A 19,568-nucleotide genomic window follows, 5' to 3' on the forward strand; every position below is an offset into this window, starting at 1 on the left:
TATAGTTCGCACACTGAGTCTTATTGTGCTGTTGTCCGTTAGAGCCTTGCGCTCTGATTGCTGCAAGCACATGGCGTGGGGCCTGCACTGAATGTCAAAGCAAAGTCAGGGCATCAGGGATTTAGTTTAGGACGCGCTGTGCAATGGATGTCCATGGTCATGCCTCTCACTTCCACTCGAACGTGGGCAATGGCCACAGGGGCTTGCCGTTTGTACTCCCTGGGCCAGCTCGGCCCCATGGGCCAGGGTGAGATTTACTCCGAGAAGCACTCACCTGGCTTCTCTCCTGGGTAGCTGCAAGCAGATCGCCCTGAATGTATATGGCAGATCCTATTTGGCAGTAACAGAATCCAGTCGGACCCTCTTCCCTGCCTTTTTCTCACTTCCACCTTCATTCCCATTTACAACGTGCTGGCCTGGCCTTCCCACAAGGCGCCACTCTCTTGTCTGAAGCTTTGGTTCCAATACGTTTGTTCTGCGGGCTCCTCTTAGGCAATATTTCAATGAGCTTCGTAACGAAATGAAACATGGATGATCATAAAGTGAAAGTTCTGTTCTAGTGACCCTAATGTGGTAGTAACAATAGTATCTTTGTTTTTGCAGCATTATTTTACTGTTAGTTTCAACCATGATAATCAGAAAACCCTGGAGCTGAGGACGGAGGATGCCAAAGACTGCGATGAATGGGTAGCAGCGATAACTCACGCAAGGTATCACCTTCTGAAATCGCAAACACCAGATGACCTGGAGCTGCCAGGTGCAGAGCGGCAGTTTCAGAGTCCAGACGCGATGGCGGTTCAATTCATGGAAAAGGATGGTTTGGTGAAGGGGGCCAAAATGTCGCAACTCTCTGTTGCTTAAACAAGCTGCAGTGGGTCAACCCGGGACTTGCTCTTGCAAGAGGCCGGTCGATCTGAACTCCCGCTGGTGTCACTGGGAGTTGAGGGAGCGCAGCACCTTCATGGGAGCAGGCCCCAGGGAGAAGAAAGGGGTGTGTGCAGGAGGCCCAGTTTCAAACCCTACCTCTTAGGGGGAGCCAGAATTCTAAGGGCCTGATCCTGCAAGCTGCTCTGTGTGGATGGATTCCAGGTAGGTGCACCCGCAGGCAGCCGCTGGCAGGATCTGGCCCCGGTTAATAGTCGCCTCTCTCTGACCTGACCGACTGGCCAAGGGATTAGACCTATCTTTGGTTTCAGAAAAAGTTACTTAATTTTTGTTCTGATCTAAAGAAAATCTGCAAAGAGCAAAGATGAAAGAACAGCAACAGAGAGAACTAGATATTCAAAGCCCAGGTTTTCCTGCTTTGAAAAGGGGAGTGCAGCTCATTTGCAGTTCTTGGGTGGGAGAGTCCGTGCTGGCCGCAGCCTGCAGCGCTAAGGAGAAGTACCCAGGCGGGGTGGGGGGAGAAGATGCGTAGTATCTGTGGGATGTTAGATAAACATGTCTGGTGCTGTCTCTGTAAGAAAATCAAGAGCCAGTGTCTGCCCTTCTGCTAAATTCATGGAACTTGACTGGCAGGTGTGACGGGAGAGGGGAATCTGGCCCTGAACGTTTTAATCTCTTTGCCATGTCTCTAGAAGTCACGCTCTCACTTCAGGAAATAGTCTGGGTTTGATCCAGGTTCCGATGCTGAAGCCTCTCACTTGTCAGTCAGTTCTGACTGAGCGTGCGCAGCCCGGCATGTACACACTCCACGGCAGAGAAGGGCATTGCCTGGTGGAGGAAGCTTCTTGCCTGGTGATAAGGAGCCAGGAAACACTGCAGGAGTGGCCCTGATCCTGCGTAGCTTTACTCACACGAGTAATCTCATCAGAATCACGTGAGCAAAGTTATGCAGGTTAAGAGTCTGCAGGATCAGAACCAGCAGAGCCCGATCCCCTGGGACGTAGTATGGCAAGACTTTCAGCGAGCCCTTGGCCTGAGTGAGGCTTGCAGGGTTAGCGCTGGCCGAGCTTGCAATGGTACCTGAGCCCCTCCCCCCACAGCAGGTACCAGAGCACAGGCTGAGCGAACTGCAGGGAATAGAGAGCAAGGAGGGAAAGGAGGATGGAAGGGGAGGAAACATTTTAATTGATGTGTCTATATAACAGTTATAGGAATCTTGCTACAGAGCATGAAGCTTTAATGCAGAAGTACCTCCATTTACTTCAGATTGTGGAAACCGAGAAAACTGTTGCCAAGCAACTAAGACAACAGATTGAAGATGGGGAAATCGAGATTGAACGTCTGAAATCGGAGGTAAAGAGCCCAACTCTCCAATGATACTGATCATTCTGAATTCAAAGCAAAAGGCACTGTTGGTTCATTTCCAGTAGGTTACAGGAAACATGCAGGTCAGGTCACTTGGTCATATGGGTGTATTTATCACCTCATTTATTCTGGCATAATGGCGAGAGAAATGGACCATAGTCATTAAATGGATGGAGTTACACCAGGAAGTGGATTTGGCCCTATGCGTTTATATTATCCTACTCAGGGTCCCTGCAGTGGATTGTCAAGGTGTTTTCTAGTATCATTGGCAGTCTTGGTTGGTCTAGCTGTGTGGGTCCCAGTACATTAGAAAGTTGCCCACCTTGTGTTTCTAGGGTCATGAAATTTTCAACAGAATCTGTGATCCCATCTGAACGAATGACCCCTCTGACTCTCCCCTGCCTGCCCCTCGGGTGGTTATTTACAGCAGTGCTAAGGAGCTGTAAAACATTCTCTTTTGGGAATTGGAGGCATGCCATGCCCTTTTGCAGTTACTTTGCACAGTTGTCAGTGACCACAAGAGATGCAAGGCAGTGAAAATTCGGCACTCTATTTCTAACAATTAGCGGCAGCAGTGAAGTCTATCAGATGCATGCGTCTGCCTAATGCTTGGCCTAGGATGCCTGTTTGGGCTGTATGTGACACATAGGGGAGTGATTTAAAAAGCTGATTATATTTTACAGGCAAAGGTTAAAGCTGGTGGTTTGGGGTGGTGGGTGGAGAAAAGTAGAGAATTCCTGTGTTATTTTTGTCCATTATTCTATGTAACACAATAATTAGATGTCCATTTACTGTGAAAACTTACCTAAAGAAGTCAACAATTAGATGGCTAGAGAGAAGGAAAAAGAAAAAACATGAAAATGGATATGCCCTGCTGTTTCTAGGGCCAGGTCAAGCTTTGTAAGTGAATCCCCCTTTGCTATATACAAACTGCCATCACTTTGGTACCTAAATACATTCAAGGCAATTCATGTTAATGAATGCTTTACATTAGATTGACAATTCACTAAGACTAAGCAAGTGGCTTTAAACAGAGAACAGCTCTGAAAGCATTTCTAAGTGCTGCATTGCCTTTAAAACATTGCCGTTGTGGCATATGCATCAACTTAATGCACTGTGATTGTAAACGTGCAGGATACAGCAGGAATAGAGAGGATGGAAATTAAAACACGCAAAACGGCAAAACACAAACATTATTCAGCAGAGCAATACTGAATACAAAAGGGGGAAATCATTAAGGTAACTTAGACTGAAGGCAAAAGTCTGGGGGTCTATTATACTTTATATATTTGCCTCTATTGTTAAGAGTATAAACATACGGGGGTATGTTCCCCAACTTGATTGGCATCCCATTAATGATACCATGCGCTGTACAGATGACTAAGAGGGGAATTAACCTCATAAGCGCAATTCCGTATCTCTTGTTTTACCATTTTTAATAGATTTTTAAGCTGATGGTGTTGTAATAATCAGGGTGAACCAGTAGGTGGCACTCTTCCTTGAGCCCCTACTGACTACTGACCCAATCTTACAGCACCGTGTTGGATAACTTTGGGGTGAGTCATAACTGGAGGAGGGCGGGAAACCGTTTCCTTCTCCTGCAAGAATTTTCAAGATTTAGAAGATTTTTCCCATCCCAAATTGGTATGAAAATACAACATCTCGAAAATAATCACAAACCAATGAGCTGAACATTTTTTGGATCTGGTCAATCAGAATGAAACGTTTTAATAATTTCAACATGTTTGGTTTAGATTTTTCCCTTTTTATATTTTTTACCTTTTTTTTTTTTTTTTTTTAGTAAAAATTATCTAAAATTTCGAAACACAAAGTTGTGCTGAACGGAAACAAAACCGTTCAGTTAGCGAATGTCCAAGTGGGACGTTTTGACAACTTTGAAACTTAAAAAAAAAAAAAGTTCTGATTGGGAGATTGGTTGAAACGGACCCTTGATGGACAATTCCTGACCCAAGGCGCTGGCCAGGAGGGTTGTTAACGATCCCATGGCAGTGTTCGAGGCGAAAGAGTCGGCCCTGGGATTCTGGTGATTGGGATGCTGGGATACTGATTCTTCCTTTTTACATTTTAATGGTGCTTGATCACAAAAGTCTCTGGGTGCCCGGGCACCAGCACCCCCCCAAAGTAATCAAAGGGACTCCCTCTCCCCCAGGAACTATGCCTGCCCCCCTCCCAACCCAGCCTGCCCCAGCCAACAGCCCAAGGACAGAGAGAAGCTTTGGGCCACGTCCTACAAATCAACACACTCTGTCAGCGCAGCGGGGGGAGAGAACTCCATAGCTGAGGGGCTTCTCCGCCAAGAACGCTTGGTCACCAGCTGCCTTGCCCTGAAATCTGGTGCACGGTCGCTCAGTCTTCCCAGCTGAGCCCCGCTGTCTGTGCAGTGCCTAAAGCAGAACGAGCGTCTCGGCCAGGACCCCGGGCTTTCGAGATCAGTGCAACACTTTGAATTGCACCCAGAACTGAACAGGCACGCAGAGCAGCTGGCAAAACCGTGGTGTCCTGGGCTGTCTGTGGCGGATTCCACTCTGCAGGGCTGGCAGTGAGAAAAACACACTCCACTCGCTGGACCCTGGGTGCAAGCTGCTGCATGCCAGAGGCAGAGAAGTGAGCTCTTCTGAAACACCGGGATGAGTCAGGCAGAAACGTCCCCTCTGCAAGGGCGAGCTTGCAATAGGCAAAGGGGGAGTAAGCGCCATCCACAGCATCCGCCGTTTGGGGGCAGGATTTTAACGAGCATGTCACCGAGCCCCAATCCTGCAGTTGGCTGCACCTGGGGGGAAGTGCGCCCACTGCAGGACACAAAGGCCGAGCTGACCCTGAGGAGCTCTGGAAAAACAACCCCGCGGTCCGGTTTACGGAGTTGTTGTAACGCAGGCGTTATTATTTGCAGTCGCCACTTCCTAAGTGTTAACACTTGGGATTAAAAAGAACTGGCTGGGGTTTAACCCCTGGGCCTGCTGGAGATGGTAAATGAACCCCATTGACCCATCAGAGTTGTTAAATAGAAATACAGCTGTTGCTGCTCTCCAAAGCGACGTATGACGGGCGCTATCCTAATTAGATCCATTTTCTGCTGTTCATCTCAGCTGGGCCAAGTTTTCCAGCCCCCCTGTCCCTGGGGATTAAGGCCTCAGTGCTAATTATTGACATTTTTAATAAGGCAAATATGGGAGTTGTGTGCAAACCCTAAAATTGGCCAAGGGATTATGGATTAAAAATGCCAAGCAATCAATAATCTAGGAACTGGCCAAGTGTTAGCAGTTAATTAGCACTTCTCTGAGCCCAAATGCATTGGATTTTACCTTGTGGTGTTTTTTCCCCCCTCTTCCGTGTTCTTTGAAGTAGAGATCAAATAATCAGATTCTGCTTTAATGTGCAAATTCTGCTTCCTTGATTGAAAAAAGGAAGAAAAGAAAACCCAGCCTGTTCCCACCCTGGGTATTAGTCAGATGATGTAAGCCTCGCTCCCAGCTCGGAAAAGTCAGTTCACCCATTAGTTGGTAGAAAATCTGAAATAATTCAGTTTTGTCGTTAATGTGCTGTCTTTGATAAACGCTAATTATTAATTAATTACGCCGTTTTGCGGCTGGCCCCGTGGCGCAGTTGGCAGAGCTGGGGAGACCTGCTTCCAAGCGAGGCATCTGCTATTCTGGAGCCAAACCTTAGAACTCCTGGTGCTTGGCCTAGCAAGGGGCTGGGAGCAGTGTGGAAGAGATACTCAGGCCAGATCCTGCATCGTTCTGATTGCTTCCGAGTAGTGCTCAGAGAAGGTGAGGGTCCTCAGAACCCCTTGGGAGCGCTCAGCACTTTGCAGGTTTGGGCCCTGAGGCCCCAATTCAGAAAAGCGTCCCTGTTCAGCAAAGCGCTTGAGTATGCACATCAATCAAGTGGATTGAAACACATACTTAAAGTTAAGCACATGCTGCAGTGATTTCCTGAATCAAATGCTTCGTGCTAGAACAGAGCCGTGGTAGTCTGGGTTGCTCTGTCTGAACCGCTGCAGCTGGCTGTGCAGTGAAAATTCAGCTGCAACGCTGCCTGTCTTCTGTGAGTCATAAAACAAGGGCTGGAAAGGGAGATTTGAAAAGTAAAAGAGGGCCCCGGAAGGACGGGAAAGAACAACTTTGCTCCATCTTGTCTTTCCTTTGAATCAGCAATTCCTTGGTTTGGAAAGCCCCATACCCGTATGGAAAGGCCTGATGGAATTGGATAGAGAATGTTACCACCTTTCTGTAGCGTCTGTAATGCAGCCTATAGAAGTCTATTGCAGAAGTGCAATTTCTTTAGGTTGGTTTAAAATTCTGTAGAAAGGCACCCCATTGCTTATTAAATTCTGTCCTGTTAAAAATCCCTTCTGTAGGAACCTATTCAATTTTTATAGGGACTTACTGATTTCATCCCTAGTAAATTCTATAGGGCTTTATAGGGATATGGAAGAAATGTTTCCTGTTAGGGCTACAGTACATGTTCTGTCAAGATCCCAGTTGCCCATGATTCTAACCGCTTTGTCAGAATGGTCTTGGCGCAGTTCAAACCCTACAGAACTAAAACGAGTTTTCAATTATTCACCATTTCGCATGAACATTTACATTTTCATTTTCAAAAATTTTCAGTTTTGTTTTTTTAATCTTCCTCCCTTCCTTTCTCCTTTTCCTCCCCCTTCCCCTTTTTCCCCATCTTGCCACTAAAAACAGGGCAGGAAAAGAGGGAATGGGGGAGGGGAGAAAACCCCATAATCCATCTAAATGTTCATGCGAAATGGTGAATAATTGAAAACTCGTTCCTGTCTGAAAGGTGCAGGATAAAAGTGACTTGGGAATTTTCTGCAATTTCTTCCCACCCCATTTCTTGACAAGCTCTGTCCGGAGACTTTATCATAGAGCAGTTGCCCAGTTTTGCATTTGGTATCTGGCAATATTTCTAGCCTAGAACTGTTACATCCTATTTCCCATTTTTTAAAATATCTTGGATAAAATGTGTTCAGCCTATATTTCAAATATGTTATCCTACATACAACTAGTTTAGTTTGTTGATATTTAGAATACTCTTGTCTTTTCATCAGTGCATCGTTAGTGCTTTCTCATTAGAGGCAGAATCAACATGATCTGTTACATTTGTAATTTAAAATGGAATCAGGGCTAGAGCTCAGCGTTGTACCGGAGTCGAATGATTTTATCACACAGTTCACTTCTGGCCCTTGCAGTTACTGGCTGGTGCATGCAGGTCACTGGGGACAGGCCTTAGTTCACACACGTATATTCACTTCCTGCGCTTGTGCACGGAGCTGTCTCGCTGGACCTTTTGGTCAGTTTGTTTTCCTGTGTGTTTATAGATTGCCTCCTTGCTTAAAGATAACGAGCGCATCCAGTCCACTCAGAGCAGCGCGCCAAATGACGATGACAGCGATATCAAGAAAATCAAAAAGGTTTGTTTTGTCACGTTAAAGACCCGTTCGCAGAAGTTGTGACTAAACCCTGGCGCTGGGTACTTGCGACTGACCTGCAAGGAGCCGTGACGTGAGCACTTGACTTGAAATGTATTTCAGGGAGTGAAGCTTGATCTTTGCGACCTGCTGCGGTGTTGATTGGGCTGGGCTGTTTGACGAGCCGTCCCCGCTCTATGAATTCAGGAAGGGGAATGTGCACTGCTGCATACAAAGCTTTCTGTTAATTGTCTCTGCCTTCTTCAGTACTGACCACTTCTGCTGTTGGTGTGGGCACCTCACCGCCCTACTGTGTCAGCGCGTAGACGAATAGCCCCGTCTTAAATCTTGCCATTTCGGTGTAGTGGGGACCTGTGAAAAGCAGGATTCCCCACAGGCAGAGATTTACAGACTCGGAGATGCTGCAGGGAAATTGTGTTAGAATGAATTCTTCCTTGCAGAGAACAAATAATCCTTTAAAGCAATCGCCATTTCTTACACAGCCTGCTCCAGTATTTCTAAAGCTGCAAGCAGAAAACGGGTTAAATCTGACCATTGCAGGAGAGCATCGTGGGCTAACTCCAACTTGCACAGAAAATCAGCCCGGTCTCTCCTTGGGGTCAGTTTCACCTGCACAGAGACCTGGTCCTGCAGTTACTCCACCTCCGTGGAGAACCCCCACTGACTGCCGTTAGCGACACATGTACAGGAGAAGGAGTCCTGGCTCTGCCCCCTCCCGCCCCGCTGGTTCGGGGCTGTCGCGTTGTTGGACTGCCTTTGTTGTGTAGGAGATTTCAGCCGTAGAACATTGCACTTTCAGGTTTAAGTGGGTGTGACTATGGCTAGATCTAGGTACAGATTTGGGTATGTTCCAGATATTTTTTTACTGTACATACAAGGATCAAAAGCTTTTTGTTTTTAACTTAGCAAACCTGTCTCTGTATATTATTTTGTGTGTGTGTGTGTGTGTGCGCGCGCACGCACAAACCTACTGGTTGATCAATGAATTGGTAGATGGATAGATCTGTGTTAGGTACTGGGTAGGTTGGGTATTTTCATATCCTCACTGTCCTGCTGACAGTATGGGGCGCTGTACTTTACCTGTGCAGTGAGGGGTCAAGTGTTAATGGGGTTTTCTTTTCATCTGATAATGAGCCTTACGTTCATCTTTGTAAAAGGAGAAAGAGGCGATCGTATGCACCAAGAAAGTGCCTTTCAATGGGTTCTTGTTCATGTCCCAGCAGCGAGGACATAGAGAAGTACAGATAACAGAAACCGTTATGTACGGGCTCAGCACAAAGCCACATGAACATCATTAGCATACCTGCTGTACAGATGTGTTGTGGTAGAACCTCCACACAATGGTCTGTTAATGGAAGAGCTTTTTGGTCTTTGCACCTAAACTACTGCATAAATGCTAGCCCAGGCTGACGTGTAAAACCCCTAATGAGGTTGTTAATCTGTTAACAGGTCCAGAGCTTTCTCCGGGGCTGGCTATGCAGGAGAAAATGGAAGACGATCATTCAGGACTATATCAGATCTCCTCACGCTGACAGCATGAGGAAAAGGAACCAGGTTGTCTTCAGCATGCTGGAGGCAGAAGCAGAATATGTTCAACAGTTGCATATTCTGGTCAACAACTTCCTTCGCCCGCTGAGGATGGCAGCGAGCTCCAAGAAGCCTCCCATCACCCACGATGATGTCAGCAGCATATTCCTGAACAGGTGAGCGACGTTCCTGGATGACCCATGCTCAGGGAAAGCTAGCGGTGTACTGATGGGAATGGGATAGGATGCAAAGGAAGGGGGGGGACATATGCCCAGTTCCCCCTCCACAACCGGCTGCGTGGTGATTGCAGGCGCTTTTGCTGGGCTTAGAGTGCCTGGTTTCGGTGACTGTCCGACCAAGGAGCACATTCCTATGGCAGGGGGGGCAGGATTGTCAGTGGAGTCACTGGACCTGCCATGGGATTTTGGTCACTCTGATGACCTCCTGCAGGCATGGGCAGTGCCCGGCAGTGTTCCTGATGGAGAGGCTCCTTGGCAGAGCTCCCTGCAGCTAAGCATTCAGAGTCACCCCTTCTCTCAGGAGCAGGGCTTTCAGAGGTCTGGAGAGAATGGAGGAGGGAGCGGGAGAATATAAACAGACTCTTGCCCCCCTCTTGCCCAGCGTGTCGCCTACATCAGGCCTTTCCTGCATGGAACCAGATTTAGGAGTTTCTCCTCTAAGCGGCTCGCCTACCCATCCCCCAATCCTTTTCTTACTTATCCAGAAACAACTTCCAGTGTCCCACACTGGGGAGCATGAGGCCAGGTGATGAACCAATAGCTCAGGCCTTGAAGAGCAAATAAATGGAGGAATCAGAGCTTCCCTGATTGGCTATAAGGTGCTTCTCATACCTAAGGTTTCCCCTCATTTTTGGATGGCTCCAATGCTTACATCAATCCCACCCACATTCCAAGCGTAAAAAAGTGTACTTCTGGCTCTGCTCCCTGCAATAAGGGCGGGGAACGGGTATCTAACTAGAAAATGTCAGTCAGCTCCCAGCCACAGGCGGAAATCTAAGTGTGCAAAGGGTCTGTTGTGCATGGAGGAGCCATACAGTGAAAGCTCTCAGCAGCGACTGCGTATTCATGCACTCATTGAAAACGGGAGGTGCTGCGGACTCCTTGTTTTTCAAAAGAGTTGAGTTCTGTGCCGGCTGTTCTGTCCTGAGACAATGGGAAATGCACCGGTCCTGAAAGCTGAAGGAGCTGAGTTAGTTTGCTTTGGTTTCCGTTGGCTTTAGGCAAGAGAGCTGAGGTTATCTCTGTATAACGAATGGGTCACATGAGGAAAAGGAACCAGGTTGTCTTCAGCATGCAGGAGGCAGAAGCAGAATACGTTCAACAGCTGCACAGAAGAAAAAGGGAAGGAGAGAACATAATAGCGGGGAGAGATGTGTAGTATATAGAGAGCAGGTGTAATCTCTCACCCATGGTCTGCATAATGCTCTGTGCTTCGAGAGATGCTGCATGTCAGAGCCACCGTGGACTGCCCAGAGAGCAATCCAGCCACAGGCCCTGGCGGAGGAGGAAGAATTAAGATGGTTCAATCCAGCCTGGGCCAAACAAAGGCATTGCCAAGTGTGTCACTGCGACACGCCAGGTTTAACAGCATCACCCCTGCTGAATCCGGCACGAGGACATCGACTCTCGGACAGATCGTAACACAAAGTCCTGCTCTAGAGCCGGTCTCGCTCGAGAGGATGGAAACCCGCCGTGGCAGATGTCTGCCCAAGGGCTGGTACGACATCTCCTGTAGCACAGTTCAACTCCTCGGCGGCCGGAATACAAAGTTCTTTCAATGGAGTCATGCCTGGCCCACTCCTGTAAGGTTCCCAGTGGATACGCTCAGTCAGATGTCAGCCCTAGCAGGCCCCTGGTGTGGGAGGGGAAAGTTTAGCACCATGTTACTATTCTCCCCCTCCCTCCCGTCCACCTCCTACTGTACCCCCAAGAAGCTCCTACGCTCCCTGTCTGGGTTGTCAGGCTGCCTGAGCGAGGGGGAGAGGGGAGGGACGGAGAAACCCCAAGCCAGCATCAGCGTTGTTTTCCCAAGGGCCCGTCGGAATTCAGTGCTGGTTTAAGGTGCTGATGCCCGAGTGGTTTTGTTCTGGCTATTTACTTTTGCGGATCATGTGACAGAAAACGGTCCGGCAGAAGCAAGGAGAGACTCTGCAGGGCCCGTGAGGGTGCTGGTCTGGTCTGGGAGAGCAGAACTTCGCACTCGCTGCTGTCGGGTTTGTCCCTTGACGGGCTGAACTAACTGACCGAGGGCAAGAAAAATCCCCTAGTGAGTTAAACGGCGAGAGGCCAGCTGAACCGTGCAGGCCGTGCCTGAGAGGGGTTTGGCTTCCTAATTCCTATGAGAGGACTGGAGGGGGCAGGAAATCTGGAGCCAAACCTCAGGACTAGAGGAGATTGCAGCATCCCCTGGGAAGGAGTCGTAGAGGAGGTTGGACAATGGGGCTCTGTCCCCAGAGGTTCTTCAGCGTTAAGGACACGCATGCTCGAGGGGATGCTGCTACCATTAGCTCGCTGCAACTGCCACAAAGCTGTGCAGGAAACCAAACTCACCTCACGGGGGATTTTCCAGGGCACGCCCATGGCAGGCAGTGCTGAGCTCACCCCTTCAGGCCAGCCAGTGCCGGGGCTGAATGCTCTGTCAGAGGGAGCTGAAACTCCCTGAAACCCTGCTTTCATCACCGCTCCTGTCATCCAGAAAACCACTCGCTCTGTTGCTATGGCTACAGATGCAGTGTATCCTTCGCAGCACGGGAAGTGCCAACCCGGCACAGACTTTCTAGCCTGTTTTCCCCCCCATTAGGTTGGGGCCGGTTTTAACTGGGATTGGATTTATGAGCAGTAAAATACCTGTCCTGGGGTGTTGTGAGGAGCACCCCAAGGACAGAGATGGGCCCAGGCGACAGAATTCCAATCCTCACTCTCCCAGAGCTCCAGGCCCCTGTGCAGCAGGGGTTTGGCCCGTTGTAGAGAGATGGAGAAGCTGCAATTTGGCCCTGGATCTCGATCTGAGCTTTCCCAAACTCTGCAACTGCTCACATCCAGGATTCTGATTCAGAACCATCTTTAATTCTGGGCCTTCCAAGATCTATATCAATGCATTGTTAGACCACCCCTTAGCCCCTATGTTGCCTTGTTTAGCTCACCTAAAGAGAGTCCCTTCCTTTGGAATTAGTGTTGAGTGGATATTGAAAAATTCAGAGAGCTGGTTCACAGACACGTCTAAACTGATCTGAGCAGCTCCCTCTGGTCCGGGACCCAGGAAATCTCATTAATTTGCTGGTACTTCCCAGTTTTAGGTAACTCAGAACGATACTAAGAAGAGAATTTCCCAGGCTCCTTCTGATTCCAGCTTAAACCAGAAAACGCAGAGCCCTACGGAAATGGGCGAGCGAAAGTTAGCTGACTTTCACTGACCCTCAAAAAGAGTTTGGCTGAGTCAGCAGGGAAGTGTCGTTAGTGTGTTCAGAGGGGCCACGCGGGAGAGTGAGCCTGTGTCCTGATTAGAGTCCAACTCTGGTGATTCCTTTCTCCATGCAGGACAATGGCAGAACTTATTCCCCGCGCTGCTGGCTAGCGCATCCCACCCCCAGCTCGCTGTGCTTCCCCTCTGGGAAATGCAGTCACAGCTCGTGCTCATGCTGTGAGGAGACGGAGTCGGTTGCAGAGGTGATACAGCCTCAGGGAAATCATCGGACATCAGACTGGAAGGGACCTGCTGGGTCATGAGTCCAGTCCCTGCTATCCAGGGCCGGCTTTAGGGGAAATGGCACACTCCCCCCATCACCCCTGGCCTTCACGGGCTCTCCCCCGCCCCCTCCCCCATCACCTCCGGGCCCCGCTGCCTCCCCCATTGCTTAATTTGTATTGAAAGAGGTGCCAGAGATCAGCTCCGGCACAAATTAAGCACCGGCAGATCCTTGTTGTGCGAATGCCCATTTTTTTCAAACCCCAAATACAGACACAGAACCCACAAGTGACATTTCACTCCTGTAATTGTGACACACACACAAATCAGTTGCTACCATCTTCATTCAGACCGGGCAGAGGTGAGTGGTGCGTCAAACTGTCCACCAGGCACCGATGCCAGCGGGAAGGGAGGGTCCTGACTGATTTCCCCGTCCGGCACCAAGAAGCCTGAAAACACCGCAGAGTGAAGCTGAGAGAGGGTGAAAAACAAGGAGAGCAGCATGGCCGCACCCAGCAAAGAAAAACTCTGCAAGAGTCACAGAACTAGTGCGATCTGTGTCCGGGGCAGCAGGTCAGGGAAGGCAGCCGGAAGGGCCTGGCAAGCAGATGGCAACAGAAAATTAAACAACTCCTTTGCCTCCCTGTCCGCAAAGGAAGATGAGGGACGTGTAGCAGGGAAAGCAGAAATTTCCCAGAGAAGGAAAAAGCAAAGGGGGAAACTCTAATCAGCACCCTGCCTGCAAACTGGGGAGGAAGAGACCTGACAGCTATCCCAAGCCGGGTGCATCCCGCGCTGAAGGCAAAAGACAAGAAAAACTAGGCAACCGTAACCTACCGAATCAGACACCTGTGCAGAGGGGGGCAGGGAATAGCAGGAGAACTTGCTTACAATAAAGCCAGGTCCCTGGTACAGGAAAGTACAGACCTGCACATTTGAATTCTGCAGGTGGGATGATAGTGATAAAACTAATTATGGCTGTGTAACGATGCGGTTCTGGCAGGACCCAACGGAGAGTGCCAATTCAGGACAAATTGCTCCAACAGGGCAGTTACAGCCCAAGGCTGGGGTTTTTCCACCTCTAAGGCAAACCAAACCAGCCAGACAAAGAGGACTTTAGTCTCACCCCACTGGCTAACCACAAGTCACACAAGCAATTTCCTTAGACACTCCAGTTTCCCAGTATCACCACCAGTGCCACTCGTTATGGGGACAAATGGTTATGAAAACCAATACCCCAGTAAAAGAAAAAAGGCTCTCTCGATCCCAAAGGACCAAGCCCCAGACCCAAGTCAATATATAAATTAGATCTTACCCACAAATCACGCTGTTGCCAATCCTTTAGAATCTAAAATCTAAAGGTTTATTCATAAAAGGAAAAAATAGAGGTGAGAGCTAGAATTGGTTAAATGGAATCAATGACATACAGTAATGGCAAAGTTCTTGGTTCAGGCTTGTAGCAGTGATGAGATAAACCACAGGTTCAAATCAAGTCTCTGGAATACATCCCCAGCTGGGATGGGTCCTCAGTTCTTTGTGTAGAGCTTCCATTTGTAGCAAAGTTCCTCCAGAGGTATGAAGCAGGATTGAAGACCAAATGGAGATGAGGTATCAGCCTTATATAGTCTTTTCCAGGTGTAAGAACACCTCTTTGTTCTTCCTGTGGAAAATTACAGCAAAATGGAGTCTGGCGTCACATGAGCAAGTCCCTGCATACTTTGCTGAGTTACAAGGCGTATCTGCCTTCTCTCCATGGGTCAACTGTACAGCTGATGGTCCTTAATGGGTCATCAAGCAGGCTAGGCAGAGCTAACACCAGCTTGTCTGGCGTGTCTCCCAGAAGCAAAGCATAAGTTTGAAATACAGACAGTATAGAGCCAATATTCATAATTTCAACTACAAAATTGATACACACATATAGACAGCATAATCATAACCAGTAAACCATAACCTTGTCTTAGACACCTCATTTGACCCCCTTTTTACAAGATTTGGTGCCACTACAGGACTTTGGTTGCAACCATGTTCTATATGGTTTCAGATGATATCAGTAACGTCACAGGCTGTAATGGTGAAGCATGTAGACTGATGAGTTAATCAAGGACAGTCAGCTCTGAATCATAGGAGGGAAATCGTAACTAATTGATGCAAAATGATTTTGGGGTGCTTTGATAGAGAGTGGAATGGAAGCTGGGGAAATCTACAAAGCAGGTGCAAGGTCAAGGCCCACCTGGGCCACCGTGCAGCCTTCTGCTCACCTGATCATTAAATGAAGAAGAGAGACAAGGCAGTGACAGAGCAGAGGCTAGGAGCAGCAGACAGAGGCTCAAGGAGGGTGTTTGAGAAACTGGACAAGCCCCTGCCACTCTGCATATCATTCCCAGCCCTCTCTGGAGGGGAGCCGCAGCCAGCCGGACTCAGGAATGGCCCAGTCGAGGTGCACGTGTGGTGCGCGTTTGGTATCTTGCTAGGGCGTGGCTTTGGGCGGCTGCCCTCCACCAGGGAGTCCGTCTCCAGATTGAAACAGAGGAGGCCTCTTGCTAGTGCACAGTTCCCTTGTTGTACACGTCCCCGGGTGTGGTGCTGGCTGCTCGTTTTCAACCTGCCCCGGGATGATCCTCCATTACAGGACTTAGGAGACTGTTCACGGGATCCTACATCTCACTCCTGGGAAACATGAACTGCTCTTCGGCTCACACTCTCCCTTTCTTCTTCTCACCCACTGTTCCCACTAATCCTTCCCCTCGTCCCATGCTGAGGAGTTTCTCTCCATCCGTCACTCTTTCAGTCTCTCCTCATCAGCCAGTCCAGCCAGTCTCCTCCCCATTTCACGGTGCTTCTCTGGCCTCCCCCCAGTAGAAGTGCCAGGATTAGTTAATTGGTTCTCATCCGTCTCTCTACCTTTTGGTTTATCTTTCAGTGAAACAATCATGTTTTTGCACCAGATCTTTTATCAAGGCCTGAAAGCAAGAATATCTAGTTGGCCGACGCTAGTGCTTGGTGAGTAGCTGCTGTTTCTTTATTGCATGTTATTCTTCACTCTCATTAAAGTCTTGCCTGTCCTTCCTTCTAATAAACTTTACAGTGGTTCTCTCTGATCTACATCACTGCAGTGAATTGTGGCTAATTGTTGTGGTAAGGCATCCATTTTTTTCATTCATGGGGAAAAAAAACCCAAACCAATTCTAGTCTGCCATGCAGCTCAGGTTTTGTACTCCAGGGACCTGACTGGCTGACCTCATGGGACTTTTCTTGATTCACAGAAGAGTTTATCGTGATGCCGAAGGTTCACACACAGTCCGGATGGATCCCACAGTTAAAGCTCAGAGATTTGCCAATGTAGCAGCTCCTTTGCTGCCTGTTCGATCCCCAGCTCCGCGTTCAGGAGCTCTCCGGTGCTCTGCGCAGTAGTTCTCAGACAGGGAGCCCAGTCTTGACTCTGCTGGCTACTCCATTGTGAAGCTCTCTTCCTGTGGTTTTTGTGGGCATGCAGCCGGTGCAGGGTAACCTGCCTCACCCCGCAATGCCATAGGAAACACACAGCAGGCCAGGCTTTTCCTCCTGGAGCGATACACGTCCCAGCACTCCCGCATACTGCCTGATGCCCCTTTAAATGTGCGTGTCCCTGAACCAGGGGGCTCAAGGGAGGCCAGTCAAACTGGGACTTGGATTTCCTTGTTGTGCAAATGCCCATTTTTTCAAACCCAAAATACAGACACAGAACCTACGCGTGACATGTCACGCCCGTAAATGTCAGACACAATCACAAAGCAGTTGCTACCATCTTCCTTCAGGCCAGGCATAGGTGAGCGAACCTGCCAGCCCGGCACCGATGCTGAAGTGGCCAGAGCCCGTTCTGAGTGCGAGGCTCTCGTGCGGTGCAGTAACCTGCTCGTTGCCTGCTTGCTTACAGCTGACTTGTTTGACATCCTGCTGCCCATGCTGAACATCTACCAGGAGTTTGTGAGAAACCATCAGTACAGCCTGCAGATCCTGGCCCACTGCAAGCAGAACCGTGACTTCGACAAGCTGCTGAAGCACTACGAGGCCAAGCCGGACTGCGAGGAGAGGACGCTGGAGACCTTCCTGACGTACCCCATGTTCCAGGTGACACATGGCTCACGTGGCAGGTGCTAGTGGGCCATAAAATGCAGCGAGGAAACCTCCTGCTCCCCAGATCTGTTGAGCCTCCTGGGCTCTGCTTATAAATAATCTCTCAGGGCAGTGGAGAAGGAGGGGGCCTGGCTGGCTGTTTAGAAGAGGAGTTCGTTTGGAATATTCCGGGCCATGAAGTGACTGGCCAAACGTAGGCTCAGCCACTCCTAGCCTGGTCACAGCCCAACGGGCTCCCTCCCTGCCGATGGCCACTCACACCCTGAGTGCGGGCAGGGATGGCCCCTAGGTTGGTTTCTAGCCTCCCCCCACCCCCAGCACCACAGACCATTCTGGGGTCGCTCTAGCCTGAGCTCAGGGGAGGGCCTCCGCCTCTGCCCCTCCTTACCAGGGCACTGGAGACCTGGCAGTGTGAGAGCCCGACTCCCTCAGCCGGGAAAGCCACAAATGGCTTGAAACCCTCGGCCACCAGGTAACTAGTCTGTTGGACTCTGAGTTACTCCCATCGCTGGGTCCCTCTCCATTCGCCCACGGCCTCCGGCTGACCCCCCAGAGACCCCAGGGGGCAGAGTCAGCAGAGCCTGGGGCACTCGCCGGCCGGGGCAAGCCAGGGGCTCCTCACGTTACTGCCATGCTCAGTGATGGGAAACAAAGTCCCTGTAAGTCTCAGTGTCCCTAAGCGTGTCAGAGACCTTGGCAAGCAGAGTACCCGTGAACGCGAGAGCCATTCTCGCTTGCCCAGACACGGGGAATAACACGGGTAGAACCACCATCCTGCGAGCCCCCCACTCGCCACGGCTGAAGGTGGGGCACAAGGATTATTTTTGAAACGAAGCCTTCAGCTGAAACTTGTGAGTTCCAGAAAGACCAGGGTGAGGCCCAGTTAACCAGTTAAATGCTGGTACCTGAATTACTGGATATGAACCTGAAGTCTGGTCAAGCTGGGCTTGGTGAAGGACCCCAGAAGCTGTGCCGGGGCAGGACCTGAGCCTGTGCATGGGGAAGGGGTCGCTTTCCGGAGCGGGGCTCGGTGCAGGACTGGATGGGTGGGCGCTCGTGGCTTTATGGAGCAGCGCAAAGAAGTTTGTAGAGGTTGAGGACCCAGCTCAGTTCACTTTGCACAAACCAGTCGTCCTTATGTCAGTGTTAATGCTCATTTGCTCCCGCGATCGTTTCCTTCCGCTGACCCTGATTTCCGGTTTGCGTTCCGACTCAGATTCCCAGGTACATTCTGACGTTACATGAGCTGCTGGCGCACACGCCCCATGAGCACGTGGAGAGGAACAGCCTGGACTACGCCAAGTCCAAGCTAGAAGAGCTTTCCAGGTCAGAACCGTCACGCGCTGATTCCTTCTCCTTCCAAGGAAGGCTCCAAAAGCTCTGTGCCGCGGCACCGGTTCTTGTCTCCGAAGAGCAGGCCTGGTGGAGACGCAGGGTGCATGCTGAGGGAGGGGAAGGTGTGTTCCTTTTGAGGTGAAATATAGGAGAAACTAAGGGGAAGTTGAATCCTTACGTAGTCATTTCCCTGCCAAATGCGTGACTATCGTTCTGGCTTCTTGCTCCACGAGGCCATCCATGAACTTGCTGAGTGTGTCGGCATTGCTTGGTGACTCTGTGGTAACGAGTCTGCCGGGGGGAACAATGGGGAGGGGTATCTGTGGTGCACCAGGTGCAGGGAAAGGACGGGTCCAAGATGGCCTGGGTTATTTTAGGTTCAGACCTTCCCTTGGAACAGCGTCATGCTCGTGGTACCAAGGCTGAGAAGCACTGAACGCTCCTTCGCCTGCGGTGCCGAGGGTGTGAAACCACAAACCTCCCAAATGGGACCGAGCACTCACATCACATCCCGTCGTTCTGAGCTCTGTGATGTCCAAATCAATGAATTAGGTCCCACCTGCCTCCCCTCCCAGAAGAGGAGAGAGTCCACCTAAAACACGGCAGCTCTGTCCGGACCAGGACAACAAGCTACTGCTGAAGCTGTGTTGGTGTCGATTTCCCCCGAATCAGTACTGAGAACAGGGCGAGGGCGGGTACATCGGTTCCAGCAGCACTGCAGAAAGCGTCTCCAGACGTCGCTAGTGTTCACCCCCTTTCCAGTACTGATCTGGGGGGAACCGGTGCTGAAATCCCTTTCCCAACACTCTCCTCCAGACAAGACTGAGGAGTTCGAGCTCGCGGAATCGTTGCTGCATGGAAGGGGTAGGAACCAGAGCCATTAAATCCCCTGGGACCCAGAATTTTTCATGCAAATCACAGGGCTCTGTGCTGGCTGTGCCTGGAGCCAGTCACATGGGATGCCAGCCCGGCAGCATGCTTACTGCCTCGAAAATGAGTCTGCTTTCAGGTGAACGCCTGCACACAGGGGCTTTTTCTCTTCTTTCCAAGTGCAATGTGGAAACACTCACATTTCAAGTGTTTTCGGGTTCCTTTTGAAAAATGCAAATGTTGTTAGCCATTTCCTGGCGACAGTGCACCGACCTGATCTGAGTGTTGTCACTTCTTGCTGGCA

The 19,568-nt window shown here is 49.9% G+C and overlaps 1 protein-coding gene across 2 annotated transcripts in view; it reads left to right on the forward strand.

The window, feature by feature from the left end:
• Positions 1-19,568, forward strand: part of RASGRF1 (Ras protein specific guanine nucleotide releasing factor 1) — an 88,925-nt gene that overhangs the window by 24,334 nt on the left and 45,023 nt on the right. Inside the window, exons 2-8 of one of the 2 annotated variants that reach the window (XM_005300664.5) lie at positions 604-710; positions 2,091-2,238; positions 7,604-7,696; positions 9,164-9,417; positions 15,867-15,946; positions 16,860-17,053; positions 18,276-18,385. In XM_005300664.5, the coding sequence (XP_005300721.2) occupies positions 604-710; positions 2,091-2,238; positions 7,604-7,696; positions 9,164-9,417; positions 15,867-15,946; positions 16,860-17,053; positions 18,276-18,385 (986 nt within the window). The remainder of the gene's footprint in view (positions 1-603; positions 711-2,090; positions 2,239-7,603; positions 7,697-9,163; positions 9,418-15,866; positions 15,947-16,859; positions 17,054-18,275; positions 18,386-19,568) is intronic. The other variant, XM_008170496.4, reaches the window with a different exon arrangement.

Source organism: Chrysemys picta, chromosome 10, assembly GCF_011386835.1.
Source record: "Chrysemys picta bellii isolate R12L10 chromosome 10, ASM1138683v2, whole genome shotgun sequence".
NCBI classification, from domain to species: Eukaryota; Metazoa; Chordata; order Testudines; family Emydidae; genus Chrysemys; species Chrysemys picta.